General features: G+C 45.9%; 1 protein-coding gene across 1 annotated transcript in view; it reads left to right on the top strand.

Moving 5' to 3' along the window:
- The window catches only part of CHAT (choline O-acetyltransferase), a 692,169-nt gene that overhangs the window by 314,412 nt on the left and 360,721 nt on the right, over positions 1-17,036 (top strand). The window contains exon 5 of the mRNA XM_069610814.1: positions 3,029-3,082. Within this exon, the coding sequence (XP_069466915.1) occupies positions 3,029-3,082 (54 nt within the window). The remainder of the gene's footprint in view (positions 1-3,028; positions 3,083-17,036) is intronic.

The following is a 17,036-nucleotide window of genomic DNA, read 5'->3' as shown; positions in this document are numbered from 1 at the left end:
TTTTTAAAGTGGAGCAGAAAAGTGGGGGGGAAAATGACTTCCATTCCATGGCTCACTGCACCCTGAAAAATCAAGAACAAGTCACATTGAGTGGCAAAAGGGGATAAAGCACGCGTTGCCCTTTCACACCTGAGTTGGAACATGATATCCAGTAGATGTTGCGTCATTTTTAAAAGCCCTTGCAGAACCTTAATGCCCAAAACAAATAAAATGTGAACCTTTACCCTTAATGTCCTAAACAAATCGGTGTTCTCCGGGATTATGGATCCTTATCATATTACTATTTATCCTCTTGCACCTTCCTATGATTCATAGGTACATGCATTTTTTTTTTTTTGCATAGTTACAAATGCTGCTAGGGCCACTTTGGGGGGTCATTATAAGCAAACCCAATAGAGCTGTATGCAGGAAAGTGGAAAGATTTGGTAAAAAAAAAATTGTGCTGCACTAAAAAGTCAAAGGTCTCCCTTTAATTTACTTTGGTTGGCAAATAAAGAACTCCGTGTACTACATGTTTTCATTACTCTTGATATTATCCATTCAAAGAGTGCTGGACTAGTGTACAGCAATTTAGACAGGAGTGTGGGAGCTCCTCTACTGTGAACGAACATGGATCATATACCCTGGACTATGGAATTGCTCCCACTCAGGAGGGCCTACAACCACGTTTTAGCTCACTGCACCCTTCACAGAGGAGAAATACCCATTTGCACATCAGTCTGGTCCCGCCCACAAGGGTTGTCCAGCAACGAAATGCTAGCCAATTCTCAGAACAACAGTACCAACAGCAACCCCAGATACGTGTTTCGGCCTGGTTGGGCCCCATCAGTGAGGTGAAGCTGAGCCTCTATACGGAACAGTGAGCAAGGGGTCCACGTTTGGATTACCCTGGGACGCTTAGCGTAAAACACAAATTAAACAAGAGTATGGGCGCCCCTCTACTGAGAATGAACATAGTCAATTACCCTGTTTTATGGAATTTCTTCCACTCTGGAGGGTCTACAACCACGTTTTAACTCCCAGACTTTTGTGTGGACCACTTGATGACTGTGCTTAGAGAGGAACAGCTTCACCTCACTGAGGAGGCCCAACAAGGTTGAAACACATGTCTGGGGTTGCTGTTGGTATTCTTGTTCAGAGGAGAATTACCTAGAATTTTGGTGCTGGACTGCCCAGTTGCAAATTGATAGTTCTCCTTTGTGAAAGGTACAGTGAGCTAAAACCTGGTTCGGGACCCTGCCGAGTGGGAACCTACCCATAGAACAGGTTATTTGTCCGTATTTGTTCTCGGTTGAGGAGCTCTCAGACCTTTGTATGATACTGTACAGCAATATAAAATGACAACTGTTGGAAAACCTAAAAGGTGACCTCCCCAACATTTTTTTGATTGGTGCACAGCAAAAGAAAATTACAACTATCGAAAGACCTAAACGCCCACCATCCCACACTTTTTCTAGAATTTCTAGAACGTGCAGAAGTCTTTACTCTACCAGAGGATACAACCCACACACACACAGTGTAACTTCTCCACACTAGTTGCCACATTTCCATTGCCCCTAAAGGACTTCTGTCAATTAATTGTAGTGGTGTGTGCAGGATTTACTAGAGTATCCTAGCTCATAATACAAATATTACGTATGTAAAACAGCTGAGGGTTACGCCACTCTCCTGCTGCTGAATTCAGCATACATACCAACATTGTTAGCCACCATGGGAGTGAGAAGTTGTCAAAGAAAGCGGGAGAACTGAGTTTGCCCCTTGGATTGCATTGGGCTTATAATAATTTTAGGAGGGAGAAAGAAAAAAATAGTAACATTAAAAAAGAAAACTTCAGGAGTCTCCCGTCTCAGTCGAGAGGGTTGACATGTCTGATTTAGTCCTCTCTCACCATGGAATTCCTGTGGCCTCAGTGCAGGGGGCGCCTTCTACAAGGAGGGAGATTCCATGGTCTACCAACAGGAGACATGAAGAAAAGTTGAAATCTTCATTTGGGAGTCACGGGCAGCCTGGTTCAAATTCTGTTCTTTTGGCCAATAAAGACTAGCACATTGTTTCTCAGCAAATATGCAAACATATGGATAAAATGAAAATTTAAGAGAGTTTACTCTTACATCCATCCACATATTCCAGTCTTGGTGGAATATTGTGAAATGGCTGGAAATCCTCCTGGTTGATGATGCGATACAAAGCTTTCCTGTGGTGCATAGTGCAAATTGGACACTGACAATGCTTAGAAACACATATATTCCAATATTATCCCATGACCATTGTCCAAGATCTACCCCACCCCACCATTAGAATATTCTCCACTCCTCCACTGGATGTATACCAGTGAGACCATTGAATGGCTCTCCCACATCCCTTTGTAGCCTGCTGGTTGTTCTCAGGATAGTTGCCCATATTAACCCCAAGTCCCATTGGACCCAGGGACCATTTCTCTAATATTGGTTCTTTCCATCTGAGACCCACCTACACATTCCCTGGCCATCTAGACTTTCTTTGGCTGCTTAAGTGTGGAAATGACCTTGAGTATGTGTTTGCTCCAGTTTGTGACTCTTATATTTTTCCAGTGCTTCATCTTTAGTTCCTTGATGCAGCTAGTTTTGCAGTGTGCACTACTGAAATCCTTCCCTCGCTCCTTTGGGCCTCTGATTTGAAGACGACCGAGCTACAACAGCGCAAGAAGGACATTTGTAGTTTCACTTCAACTCCCATTTCTCCAAAACGGAACCTACCAGTTTATCATCCCAAGCTATGATACTGGATCTGCAGATGTTTTGGACGTCAACTCCCAGCATCATTCACCATTAACTATGCTTGCTAGGGCAGATGGGAGGTGTAGTCCAAAATATCTGGAGAGGCAAAGATGGCAGACTTCGGCTCTAATGGAAGGCCGATAACACCACTGCCAAAATTATATTCCCATAATGTTAAGCAGACTATCTCTATTGGGTTATAAATAATGTGTGGGCCTCTACTGATCAGTTGTTTGAAAGAACTAATTACCTTTCTTGTCATCTTTCTCTAGGTTCGCCGCCAATCTTATTTCTGGGGTGCTTGATTACAAAGCTCTATTGGACATGTGAGTAACCTTTTTTATTCAAAGGGCAGACGGGGCAGAGGGGTTAGCAAAATAATGTGAAATAAAATGTGTAATACCAGGTCCCTCTCATGTAACATGCACAAAACTAGTGCTATGGTGATTGCGCCTTCATCTGAAGTTGCAAATGCACGGGCACATTTTGTGCGCGAGCACATTTGTGTTAAAGGCAGCAATCATTTTCATGTGCAATATTACCTTACCAAAGCTGCCCACAGTGATGCGAATAGACTAACGCAAACATGAATGAAGTGTCAAAGGTCAAATGTTATACTTCAGACACAGTGCCAAATTCATGGAAATGTGCTTAGAAATCCCACAGACACTGCGCGAGACCGCGCGCAGATTAAAAAATGCACGCCCCACGTATTCATGGAATTTACTGCGCGATGTAACAGTATTTGCAAGTTGTGACCAGAACGTCCACGACATCCCCCATGCAAAGCCAGGACAGCTACCTTTGCATGCTCCCCATTGCGCAAATACACACACCCTTCAAACAGTGTGTGGGGTCCCCTGCAAGCAGGCCTGCATTTCAGGGACCCTGTGCAGGGTTTCCTGTAACTGTATGCAGCACCCCGACAACATGCATATGAAAAATCGTAGCTCAGTTAAAAAATTCGAATAATCTGCATGCGGACCCAGGTAAACCATCCCTGCACCCCGCTATACTGCGTATGTGCATCCCTATGCTGAATTGGAACCCCAGTTGAGTACACGCACCCCGAAATCTGACATGCAAACCCACCTCCGCACTGCCATTCCTATGCACCAATGTACTTATGCCTTCGGGTGGCAGATATTATGAAGGACATGTGTGGACATTTCCCAGCTACGAGTTGTGCGATCGAATCCATGAATTCATCTCATGCCGTGCAAATTGTGGGCGTGCGAGTGACTGCCTGCAGACCGTCCCTCGGAATGCCCACTTTTTCACAACTTCTTCACCATTTTTTATGTTCTGCCCCCTTCCCAGCCCTCTGTGCAAGCCACGCCCATGCTCTGAGTGGAGAATCATGTAAGGCCCCCAATGGGTCACACAGACATGCCAAACCTGCGTGTACTCCATGCAAGTCCAGGAAAAGTACTGCGCATTCAATTCCATGAATCAACAAACACTGATTTGCACGCAGTTTGGCACGCAAGTACCCAATTTTCCACGCCAATAATTCCATAAACCGGGCCCACATTGTTATACAAGTTTTATCCCTTTACGTATTTGGCAGTTTCTTGTAGAGGGCATATGAGACTGATCGGTCTCTTCAGAGGAAAGATAGTAGTTGGCCAAGGAAAAGAGTCAAATAAGGGATGGTGCAGAGGGGGACGAAGATGTTGAGGGGTTTGGGGTAAGCGATGAACAGATGAGTCTTGAAAGAATCATGGAACTGGCGGCAGTTCGGTTCATGGCACACTGGAGAGGAGAGGAATTCCAGAGGGTGGGAACTTGGACTGCAAATCTTCGGCCATCTGGATCCTTTTTCCATCTAGTAAGGAAAGGCAAAATGGAAACATATGTTTAGTTTTGCTCAAGCTTTCTCAAGATGTATTGTACAGAACATATGTTTATCTTTTCGGATATTGGTCTCGAAAGAGCTTGCCATAAGGCAGAATTTTGAAAGTTCTCTCCTCATTAAATATAAGGGTGCATTTGCAGAATACACATGATTGTTTTGAATGCACTCACTAGAACTTCTATGTACCATTCTGCAACTGATTCCTTAAAGGTCTCCACATCCAAGCCTCAATTTAGAGTCCTGGTGGAAGCAGAGGCTGTGTCCTCGTAATGTCAGGTGGCAAAGCTTGCCCGGCACAGCTGGGGACATGACTCTGTTACCCAGCTGCACATGTGAATGCCTGCGGGTTCCTGTAAAACCAGGAGGGGACATTGCCACAGGGCCCTCCTCCAAACATTCAATCGAGTTCTCATATTTGCAGTTTGAGTGGGTGACTGTGTGGTGAACAATGTGGAGACCAGTTGCAAAAAGACCACTGTTGGCCGATCAAAGTGTCTGAGCAATTGGGTGATGTGAAACACTCCTTGAAGGCATATTGCTATGTGTCGAATTAAAGATGCTATAATTCTAAAGTGGTATTAGGCATAGAATACAAAATCATGGCTGCGATAGAAGACATTTTCTTGGCCCTCAGATAATGTGTAAACTTTCTATTGACATGTGAGTTCAAAGGGTTATCATATGATGTTTCACAAACTGTCACTGTGTAGGGGCAGGTGGATGTGAGGGGTAAATCCCACTGGAAAGCTTTTCCTTTGGAGAGGCATGTTGGGACTAGAGTTTCATAGACTTGCCTTTTGATTACTCGCAGATGGGTTTTCTTTCAAACCCTTTCATCATTGCTTTGTGGGTCCAATGAATTCGGCATTCAGGTCAGTGAAATCATTCCTGGTCTATAATCATTCACATGAAGCCCTGATGCCACAAACAGCACAGGCCCGCTCATGTCTGACGCAGGCTTCGATTGACCAGAGCATGAGTGGAGGAGCGTGTAGAGTGTAGAGTGGAGGAGCGTGTAGAGTGGTGGAGCGTGTAGAGTGGATGAGCGTGTAGAGTGGATGAGCATGTAGAGCGGATGAGTATGTAGAGCGGATGAGTATGTTGAGCGGATGAGTATGTAGAGAGGATGAGTGTGTAGAGTGGATGAGTGTATAGAGTGGATGAGTGTGTAGAGCGGATGAGTGTGTAGAGCGGATGAGTGTGTAGAGTGGATGATTATAGAGCGGATGAGGTTATAGAGCGGATGAGGGTATAGAGCGGATGAGGGTAGAGAGCGAATGAGTGTAGAGAGCAGATGAGTGTAGAGAGCAAATGAATTTATAGAACAGGATTACTGCATATTAGCGAATGACTCTAAGGAGCTGATGAGTGCATATTAATGTTGAATGTGGGGAAAGCATGAGTGCATTGAGCGGATGAGTGCATAGAGTGGATGAGTGTGCGGAGCGGATGAGTGCGGGGAGCGGATGAGTTGAATGTGTGGAAAGCACAAATGCATTGAGCGGATGAGTACGGGGAGCGGATGAGTACAGGAAGCGGATGAGTACGGGGAGCAGATGAGTACCGTGAGCAGATGAGTACGAGGAACTGTTGAGCGCGGGGAGCGGATGAGTGAAACGAGCAAATGAGTGCGGGAGCCGATGAGTTGAATGCGTGGAAAGCACGAGTGCATAGAGCAAATGAGTGCATAGAGCAGATGAGTGGCGGTGTGCGTGGAGCGGGTGAGTGCGGGGAGCGGATGAGTGCAGGGAGCTGTTGAGTGTGGGGAGCTGGTGAGTGCAGGGAGCTGGTGAGTGCGGGGAGCGGGTGACTGCGTAGGGGAGTGAATGCAAAATACAGGGGCAGACAGGGTGCATGCGTAGGGCAGACAGGAGTGCATGCGTGGGGCAGTCAGGAGCGCGTGGGGCAGACTGGAATGCATGAGTGCGTCGAGCAGCCCGGAGTGTGTAGCGCTGACGGGGACGCATGGAATGAATAAAGTCGATAGAACGGACTGGACCGCATAGAACTGCGCGATGTACATAGTATGGTCTGGAATGCAGGGAACGTTTAAAAGAGCATGTAACCCATCATAGCACACCCCACGCTTACTCTCCTCTTTACACCACCACTCAACTAGAACACAGAGATACTATGACACCATTCGGTATAACTATTATCATACCAACATCTCCCGCTCACTCCCCATTACTCTAAGTAAACACTGCTGGTTACACAACCCCAGCCAGGCGTTCTCCTCAGGCCTAACGCAGCCACAGTCGGTCTGGATAAATCCTGCCAGAACGAACGCATACCCCTGATCTCAACCACCACACCTACCGCTAAGAAGCAGCTACTTCACGAATACCGCTCCAGCTGCACACATACCCGGTGCGCACACGCGCCGTTGACTCTCCCTACTCTCTCTACTGACCTGAACTTCGGTTCCCAAGGGTGTTCAACCTACCAGCGCCTTCAGACCATACCAATGGTATTTAAGGTGCTATATAAGTGCAAAATAACATAACATGTCCAGTTCCTCCCAAGGTCATCAACATTCAGGAGCAGTGTCCGCCTGGTAAGACTGTGATGGGGTACTTTGGTACCAACTCCACTATTGTGGTTCTTTCGAAGAAAACAATATATAAACAGAGCAATACTCTGCTAGGCAGCCATTGTGGCATGTTCATTCATCAATCAAATATATAAAAACGCCCTATGCATGTCAGCGTGAACTAGATCAAGAATTAAACAAATATTAACAAAATCAATCATCAAAACTTCCTTTAATAACCAAGGATTGTATGGTTTGTTTGGTTAGCACCCTTTATATTATTTTCGAGTTGGCTCAGCCAATCAGAAACGAGAGAGTCTGGGCACTATTCGGTGGTACTTTCCCAGAATTGCTCATTCCCAGTTGGCTGGACCAACTCAAATGCCCTTCTTGCCTTCTCACCTCCTCTCTGCCACCCCACAAAACTGCCTCCCGGTCTCCCCGTGGCCCATGCCAGTCCCTGCCATTTCCATTTCATTATGGCGCTTGCCCCCCTCTTGCTCTCCCACAATGGACTCACAAACTCATAGTGCTTCCATGACCTCCTCCTTCTGGCCCAGCTGCCGCGTTTCCTCAGCATCCTGACTCGCCACCCAAGGCTTGTCCTCAAAAGTGCTCATGCAATACCCCAGCCCTTGATGTTCCTTGGTCTGCACAGGGCTGTTAAGTCAGACATTCCGGGCACTGCCCTCTCCCTCTGGTACTAATGCATGATTGGTTACTTGAAATGTGGATCTAGTACTAGCACTCAGTGACATCGTCATGTAACCATGGCCCCATGAAAACCGTATTGGTAAGTGTAAGTGCCTTCAGTGTTCAAGATTCATGTCAGCTGACCGAACAGCTGTGAAGCATCTGATTAAAATCATGCATGAGCAATGCATACACTGTCAGCTTTTCAAGAACATTTCATTCTCCCCGTGGGGGTGTCATAATGTAAAAAACGGATCATGAACAGTCATGGTACTTTTTTCTTTGCATAAGTTAGGACTACATCGTGCTTCTGATTGGATACTCCCAAACCCCCTCAGCACATCAGTGACAGATGAACAACCAGCCCGAGGCCGAGAAGGGCCTGATGGATAGCGGGCGCCGCTAATGTATGCAGAAACAGCATGGCGGCTCCTCACCTCAGCCGAGACGAAGGGGCGCCTTAACGTGCTCTGAGTGGCTCTCCTAATAGAGGGGTGGCCCAAAACTGGAATATTCCAACGAGTGAAGACTATTGCATGAACATGTGGATTTTTCCATTTATTGTATTTAATTATATTGCACTGCTTGCATGTGCCACTAAGTGACTCTGCCCAATGCGCATACACAGGCGTAGTTGGAAGGCTCCCATGATGCAATGGGAGTTCCAGCACAGACGTCATTTGGGGGTCTTCAGGGGTGGCAGCCACGACCACCGTGTTCTCCCTTTTTACCCCTGCAATCTCTCTTGCCTCGCTATACCCAAGTTTTAATAAAATGTAACTGAAGCTCCTGGAGTAGTGGGGGCCCCTGCAGCCCCGGTGGTGTGGTGGCCCTGCCACACCAGGTCTGGGGGGTGCTCATGCACATGCCTCACACATCGAGGTGAAAGTTGGTCCGGCGCTTGCAGTGCGAGAAGGAAGCGCTTATTAGGGGTTGAAGCTGACTGTGACATGTGCTACGTGTCACTTGCCATGTTCAACTCCAACCCCTTCTCCTCTGGTATCTTTGCAGTTCTTATACAGGAACCAGGAAGCTCTCCCAATTTCCTGGTTCCTGTTTGTGAGCAGCACAGTGGAGCCGAGGGTGGCCTGGAATGACAGACCAAAGCTGGAAAAACAGGCAAGAAGGCTTTTTTAAAAACAATGTGATGTGTATTTTGCATGTGTGATGTGCGTGTCAGATGTATGTATGTGTCAGTGAGTGGTGGGTGAATGAGATGAAATGTGATAGTGTGTGTGTTTGAATGTTCTGGGTGGGTGGGTGTGTGCCTGTCTAAAGAATGCAGTAACAGTGGATGTAAGAGAAGGAGTATGAGTGAGTGATTGGTGGGTGAATGAGTATGAATGTGATAGTGGCTTTCAATATTCTGGATGGGTACGTGTCTGTGTGGAGAATGCAGTGTGAGTGGACGTGGGCGAAGGTGTATGGTGAGTGGGTGGTGGGTGAATGAGTAGGAATGTGATAATGTGTGTTTGAATGTTCTGGGTGGGTGGGTGCGTTCCTATGGGGAAAATGCAGTGTAAGTGGACGTGAGAGGTTTATGGGTGAGGGAATGGTGGGTGAGTGAGTAGGCATGTGAGTTTGTGTGTTTGTGTGTGTAAATGTTCAGGGTGGGTGGGTGCCAGTGTAAATGTATGTGAGAGAAGGTATATGGGTGAGTGACTGATGGGTGAATGGGTATGAATGTGATTGGGTGTGTAAATGTTCTTGGTGGGTGGGTGCATGCCTGTGTGATGAATTCAGTGTGAATGAATGTGAGAGGAGATGTACAGGTGGGTAAAAGGGGCTGCCTGCATGTATGTGTGTAAGGCCCTGGGAGACTGAGGAACACTAGAGCATTTTTGACGCATCCTTTATTGACTTTGTATGTGTTACTGGTATTTTCGGGCAAGGCCAAGTTCATGTGTGTCATTACCTGGCTATACTGGCATTTTGGTACAGCCAGTTTAGCCATTGCTTGCTGTGGCATGATATTTATTACTTGTCATCTTTGATTATGCAAGCGTGATAAGTAGTATTACCTCGCTAGACTGACATTTTGGCATAGCGGCCTGTCTATTTCTTACTGTAGCATGACTTTCTATTAACTGAGCATCTATGATGAAGCAAGGATAATAAGTGTTCTTATGGGTCTAGACTGCCTTACATTGGAACCATTTTGGACTTTTTTTCTTATTGTAGCATGTCACTTTTAATGGCCAAACCAACAGGAGTACTTTCTTACATAGGAGTAATAAAGCCAGCCAGCTTTTTGCCTAGTGCCAGTAATGATGCTATAAAAAAACATCTCAAAGCGAATATGAGTATGCTCTTATATGGGAATACTAGCATATGTTGGTGCAGCCAGCATGGAAATGTATTGGCACAGCCAGCATGAAAATGTTTTTTATACTGGGATATATTGAAGGGACCAGCTTGACAATGCATTGGGAAATGCGCTTGTGCACTTTTGGTTACTTGGAACCATTGTACTTTTTTCCCCATGAGTTACCCAACATCCTACAAAACCGATTGCAAATTGTCTGGCCTCCTACCCAAATGTTCACAGAAAGTGTGCTCTGTAATGTACCATTTTAACCCATTATTCAAATATTTTCTCATGGGGGGGAATCCCCCTTATACCCTGCCCCCCAACCCATTTTCATAAGTTCGGGCCCTCTCGACATATGTTTGGTCACAATCACATATTTGTGGACAATGTTTACACCCTCCAATAAAACAACTCACCAGCCACTACATATTTACTTATTTCACTTGGAGTAGTGTATGCCCCTGCAGCGGCATAATCATCATGGACATTGCACACACGTTGTGGTCCTGGCAGCCTGGGGTGTGGCTTTCCCTGTACTTTGTTGAGGAGCTTGGGGGGAGAGTGTGCGTCAGCATGGCTTTAAGGGGGACCCCCAAATGTTGTGCTATGCCACCAGTTAGGCTCTGCTCACCTTGAACACATTCAAATGCAATGTAAATGGTTGAGAGGGGCCGCAAACTCGACCAGGAGCCTGCTCTGGTGCAACACTGTTTAAGAAAATAAGCCTTGGAAACGGAGTCTCAGAAGTGAGAGTGCCATGGAGTGACCCAACCCTCGGCATTGAAACTCCGTCTTGGAATGGGCGTTGTCGAAACTTCATTCATGGGCCGGTCCTGGGGGATCATTGAATGACGCACCTCCCACATAGAGCTCTGAAAATCGTAGATGCATTCAGCCCCACACTTGAATGAAGTGGAGCCCCTCCACCCCACACATCACCCCATTAAAGAAGATTGAAGAGAAGTCCTGTATCAAAGCCTAGGAAATGAAGGTGTTATGTTCAGCTTTTGGTTATGGTTGCTTGTCACATAACTTAAAGATAAATGCACACAGAGACAGATAGCCTCAGCCTACACCCCGCAATAGGTCTCTTCTATCATATTGGTAGCTGTCACATAGATACATTTGTAACCAGGGAATTTTGTTGCTACTAGATCCTAGTCAATGATTTGATTTTCAGGCCTTGCTCATGCAGCATTTTGCTCCTGGGTAAACAGACAGCACACACCGCCCTAGATCAGTGCTTTTTAAAAACTTGTTAACACATCAATGCCACAGATAACAAGTACTTCTGTGTCCATCGATCTATAGATGTTTTATACACTAGCTGTAGCCTGTGTTAGAGATTTTGGTTACCCTGTTACAAGCAATGCATTATGTGTGTTTTCCACATAGGCTCCATGTCGAATCTGGAAAATGGCATTCCCCAAATGTGTGATCATGGACAAATCTTGCCTCCCTCTGTGCCTCTGGCTGAAATGAGAGCACCTAGAAACATGGGTGTTAGATGCATCTGAAGGTCATGGGCCATCTCTTTCCATGATGTTGCTTGATGGGTGGGTAACATGACATCACTTCCTGTGATGTCATCAGAGGTCAAGGGCCGTGTGATGTCACTTCCGATTCTCCTGGCATTTTGGTGAAATGACGTCCCTGAGTTCCAGCTGTGCGGCAGGAGTAATGAACCATGGATCCGAAGGGTGACCAAAGAGTAGGAGTAGCCTAAATCAAGAGCTCACAGAAAGATCTTCTTTTTGATTGTGTAATGTATGCACTACTCTGATATCCCAAGGAATCATGTTTCTTTTTGACTGAGTGACTTAATGCGAGCTGTCGAACTCCATGGGCAGGTTAACTCCCTGCATATCACTTGATCGACCACACAGTTGATATCTTTTCTACATTTATGGTACATTTGTTTAAAAAAGTAACCACTCGGTTATGCTGATTTTTGCAGTTCATTGTATTCATCAGTAGGCAATAGCATATTCATAGTATTTAATCAGTTATTCGCACTACAGTTGCAAGACGTAAATACTCGCTTTTGCTATACCTGGCAAGTTTCTCAGTTTCATGTGTGACCCCTTGTGTCAGTTCTGATTTTTTCCATTACCTGCTGTTGTTTTTGACTGTCGAAAATTACAGCAGTATGTATCTCACACATTCTGCTATCAGGACCACTGTGAGGAATTGGACCATTTGCACGGTGGGTGTGTACTAGCCTGGGCTTTTTTGAAACTTTAAATGAAATTGAATGATGGTAGCTCAACCTCTGGAAAATGTCAGAGGCTAATCCAGCAAATGCTTCTATGCTCACCACACGACATACGCATAGACCTGTGTACTGTGGGTGGACACAGCCTACAGTTGCAGTCCTCCCTTTAATATTTAGTTGGGATCTGACAGGTGGAGTACACTATGCATCTCAAGAAGGGGGAGAGCCAAACCTTTCCCCTGCCATAGCCAGCCTAATTAACTCACAAAGTCTCCATGCATCCACCATGTCCCATGTTGGGCCTTGTAGCTGGTGGCAGCAGTTTCACATACTAATCAAAAAATCATTCAAACAGGCCCACATAGGGCCTGGCTACGGAAGCTAACAATGGAGACAGGAAATCCCAACAACCCTTCATATGCAACTGTGTGAACCTGATACAAGATCCCGCCCTCAGTGTCGATTGACAGTCAAATGTCATGTCTGGGACTGCGTGTTTGCAGTAGTCATCCATGCAGTGGGACACCATTCAGAAGGTACGAGTATGTGGTTTGACGGAGCCAAAAAGTCTTGTCAGGCCGCAGCACAAGGCAGACCTGCTGCTTTAATCAGGAACCACAGAGAGCTCCATTAAGCAGAGAGTCCCTCTGAGCCACAACAGACAGGAAAATGGGTGGAACTTAGTATTGCATGTTTTCATCCCTTTACCTTTTCTGTTGTAAAGCACTCTAGTTATGACCTCACTTACAGGAGATTGTTGGTGGGGACCCTGGATAGGTTAATTAAGGTAGGATTAGCCTGCTCCTATCCCTGTGGTTCATTCAGCTTTAACAGAGGGCTGGGCCCCTCATTTGCCAGATCATCTGAACACTTCACCAGAAGCAGAAGGAAGAACTCATCATTGGACCCTGGCTGAAGGTACAGTCTGCCTTACATCTTCCAATAGTGTAGGAAGGCCAGGACCTTTAAGAGTAAAGCAAGATCCCTCCCCTAAACATTGTCATGGGAACAGAGGGAGGTACCGAATCCAGAGGACCCTCCAGCAGCTCCCTAACCAGTAAAGAGGCAACACACAGCATGCCCTGCTAGGCTCGCCATCAAGCTTCCTAGGTGGGAAGTGCCAGAGAGTCCCTGAACCCAATACCAAGGACAAGACAGCTGTCGGCAACACAATCCTAAGCATTGGGATGTCCTCCTTAAAGGATGACACAAGCCCAGTGAAGAAGCTAAGCGAAGTGCTTCGACAAACGTCTACCAACGTCCACCTTAAAGGACATTTTCGATCCAGTCAAGCCCCTCAAGCTGCAACTGACAGCACCGGTGACGGTTGTTATTCCGCAGTCACTAAATTCGTCCAAGACGCCTCGACCACTGCTTCAGAAACGCCAACCAGCACTGAAACAATGGTTCCTGATCCTGAACCTCTGTGTAGGCCAGCCTGCAGCCATCCATCCAGTCTCGCTCACCGAACTGGCTGCCGCCTGATACCAGCAGCTGTCTCCACTCTTGTACTCTGCTGCAGAAGTTGCAAAGCACCCTGAAACTGACTCGACCCTGTCAAGCACCAAGAACATCTACAGCACAAGGTACATTGTGGTTCTGTCCCCTTGGTCCTTCTCTTAAGGCCCCTAAAGAATTTTATGACCCAGTTGCTCCCTTTGTGCTGAAACCAAGTAACCTTGAACTGTTGCAATTATTCATTATTTACTATACCGACTACCCTCCTGTCAGTATCCATAGTGCATCCATTTTCCTTCTTTGAAACTGTCTGTCCTCTTCCTTACTTTACAGGGTGGTTTGTATTTCATAGTGTGCTAGAACTGTCAGTTGTGGTAATAATAAAGTAGATATTTGTATACAACCTTGACTGGACAGTCTCTTTTATCATCGGGTAATAATTGTATTTTTGCTGTGTTGCAACTAACCAAAAATTACAATGGATTACATTGCAGCCCTATTTAGGTTGTATATGTTTTTTTTTAAAGAACAGAATGAAATATGGTACAATTAAAATAAATATATATATATCTTTCAATTTTCTATGGTCCAGACTGTGTTTTGGTTTGAACTGTGAAGTTGCACACCCTCGAGGGGTCACTGTGAGAATTTACCTCACGGGTATGGGGAGAAAGTGAGGCGCAGGATCTCTTTTGTAAAAAAAATTCCAGCGCGTGTAGGGCTCGGTCCTGGCCTCAACCTAAAAAAACCCTAGTCCTCTTCCAGTTGTTAGGCATCTAACCAACGATACATGACCTTGCAGAGATAAGCCTGCAGTTCCGTCCATGTTACCAAAATTGTCCAAGGAGGTTTATAATTTGCTTGTGTTTCCCATCTGTTCGGATCCCTTCTGGTGTACTACAGATGTGGGGCTGATTGATGGTTTAGAAACCGGTATTCATCCCTGGACCACTGGTGCCCCGAAGTTGATTGGTCACAACCACTTGATGTAATTTGTAGACATGTAAATACTGGCCTCACGCTGTCAAAGTTAAAACATGTTGTTATAGCCTCCAGTTCCTCTCCCAGGTATATTTTCTCGCTGTTACCCGTTCAACACCCAGTATTTGTCGCTCAATAAAGAATTCACTTATGTCAAGCCATCTTACTGTGGGACTATCCTAACTCACTGAAATTGCCTACTTGTACGTCTTTTCCGTTAGTCAACAAGTAGAAAACATGAAAAAAGATTGATTCAGCCACATTTTTGCCCTGGTTCTAAACGTTGTGTTATACGGTACAGGATACATATGTCATGTCATGTTATGTTTTGGAGGTTTTATACTGCACTTTGCTTCTATTTGCATAGTTTCCTGGTACTATGGGACATGCAAAAGAGACTGGATGGGTGTGATTAGTAGGGACAGAGGAAAAATACAAGGTAGTTGTGCTGTTGTGTTTGCAAATGCACATCAGTAGAATCTGGGTTCTAAGTATAGGTATTATTTTTAGATGAATTTTGTCATGAGAATCTGCAGTATCTTTATCAAATGGGTGTATGGTTTGTGCAGTGCGTTGTTGGGACTGTTGTACAAGTTAGTGGAAGAGATGTGGAATTCTGATGGCTTGGGTGTGTGTTTAGAGGGGAGTTCAATTGCAGTGTTTTGGGAATTTGACTTATCCTACCCATGGCAGCCTTGTGGACATCCTACTAGGATGCGCCTGGGAGCCAGTTCACCATGGTAAACACCGATCGTCATGATCACAGTGGGGGAGGTAACTAGATGTGGGGAAACACAAAGGAGCAAATGGCAGTGGGGAAGAACTTATCACCAAAACACAGTGGGTACAGATCACCTAGTAGGGTGCGCCCAGGAGCAAGGTCACAGTGGGTGAGCATGCAGGAAGAAATTACATTGAGGGAGCCCCTAGGAGCAAGTTATAGTGGTAGAGCCGCTGTGAGCAAACCACAGGGGTAGGGCTGTCTGGACCATCCTCACGGGCGGGGGATAGTTGGGGCACAAAATCAGTGAGGAGACTCAGAAGCAAATGGCAGTTGGAGAATACCTGGAAGCAAATGGACTATGGGGAAACAACTTGTCGTGGACCCGTTAGTCGGAGCACCTTGCGAAGAAATGGTCCCGGTAGAAGCTGTTCTTTACAGTGCACCTATCACCATACATATGACTCCGGACACGATTTGCTCCATTCCCTGATAACCAAAAAGGAAATATTGGCTTTATCTATGTTTCCCCAAGGGCAACTATCTTTATGCAATATGGACTGGAGCAAAACCTGTTTGCTCTATTGCTAATTACATGAGTAGCGAAATGGTCATATGATAGGTTATTTTTAACGCGCTTAATACCCAGAGGTTTCTAAGCGTGGACCCGGGGATCAAACCCGTGTTGCTCCCGTGTCGTCTTGCTTCCAAGGGGAGCCCGTTGCCCCTGAGCTATCGTCCCAAGAGAGCTCAGCGTGTTGGGAATTCCGAATAAGAGGAAGGTTCAGAAGTTGCTATGGCATGGAGCTCTGCCACAGTATTCATCCTTCCGTCTTAATCAGAGTGGCTCTAGCACCTACCTTTCTAGATTAAGCTTAAGATTTACCCGTATCAGTATCAGCAGCTTTGGAAGAACTTGAGATGGGCTGTTGACAAGGCTGAGTTTTGGAGTCTCATTAACAGCGCTGGTTGCAGTTCGGTGCCCCATGTACCAACCTAAGAGCTTGCAGCGGGCAGCGGCTAACGCGGGCCGCTGTCCTAATGCCCTTTTGCCTCCCCGTGATTGCCTTGGAGGCTCAGTGAACCGCTGCTGGCCGTCGTGGCAGGACATAGTGGTGGCTGGTGAACTTTTGAATTGTAGGAGTATAAACATTTACCGTGAACATGTGAGAGTTATCAAGCAGAGTGAAGCAGCAGGAAGGTGCAAAGGTGGGGTCGGGAGGGTTGTACCTTGGTGGCATTTTTTAAAATAATGGGTTAAAATGATGCATTTTAAAGCACACTTCCTGCAAAAAAAAGAAAAAAATACTAATTGTAACACAGTTCACAATCAATTTTGTAGGGTAGCACAAGCGCCAGTAGATGCCAAGTCACCCACAGTGCAAAGAACATTTTCCAATGCATTTTTTTAATGCCTCTGCTGACAGTACATGCCAATATCAAAAAACATTTTTGTGCGGGCTGCCCCCATGCATATCCATACTGGCTATATCAATGTATGCCAATATTC

The sequence above is a fragment of the Ambystoma mexicanum genome, chromosome 8, assembly GCF_040938575.1.
Source record: "Ambystoma mexicanum isolate Mex_15411 chromosome 8, UKY_AmexF1_1, whole genome shotgun sequence".
Taxonomy (NCBI): domain Eukaryota; kingdom Metazoa; phylum Chordata; class Amphibia; order Caudata; family Ambystomatidae; genus Ambystoma; species Ambystoma mexicanum.
Note: the sequence above shows the minus strand (reverse complement) of the source record. Positions and strands in the feature narration are given on the sequence as shown.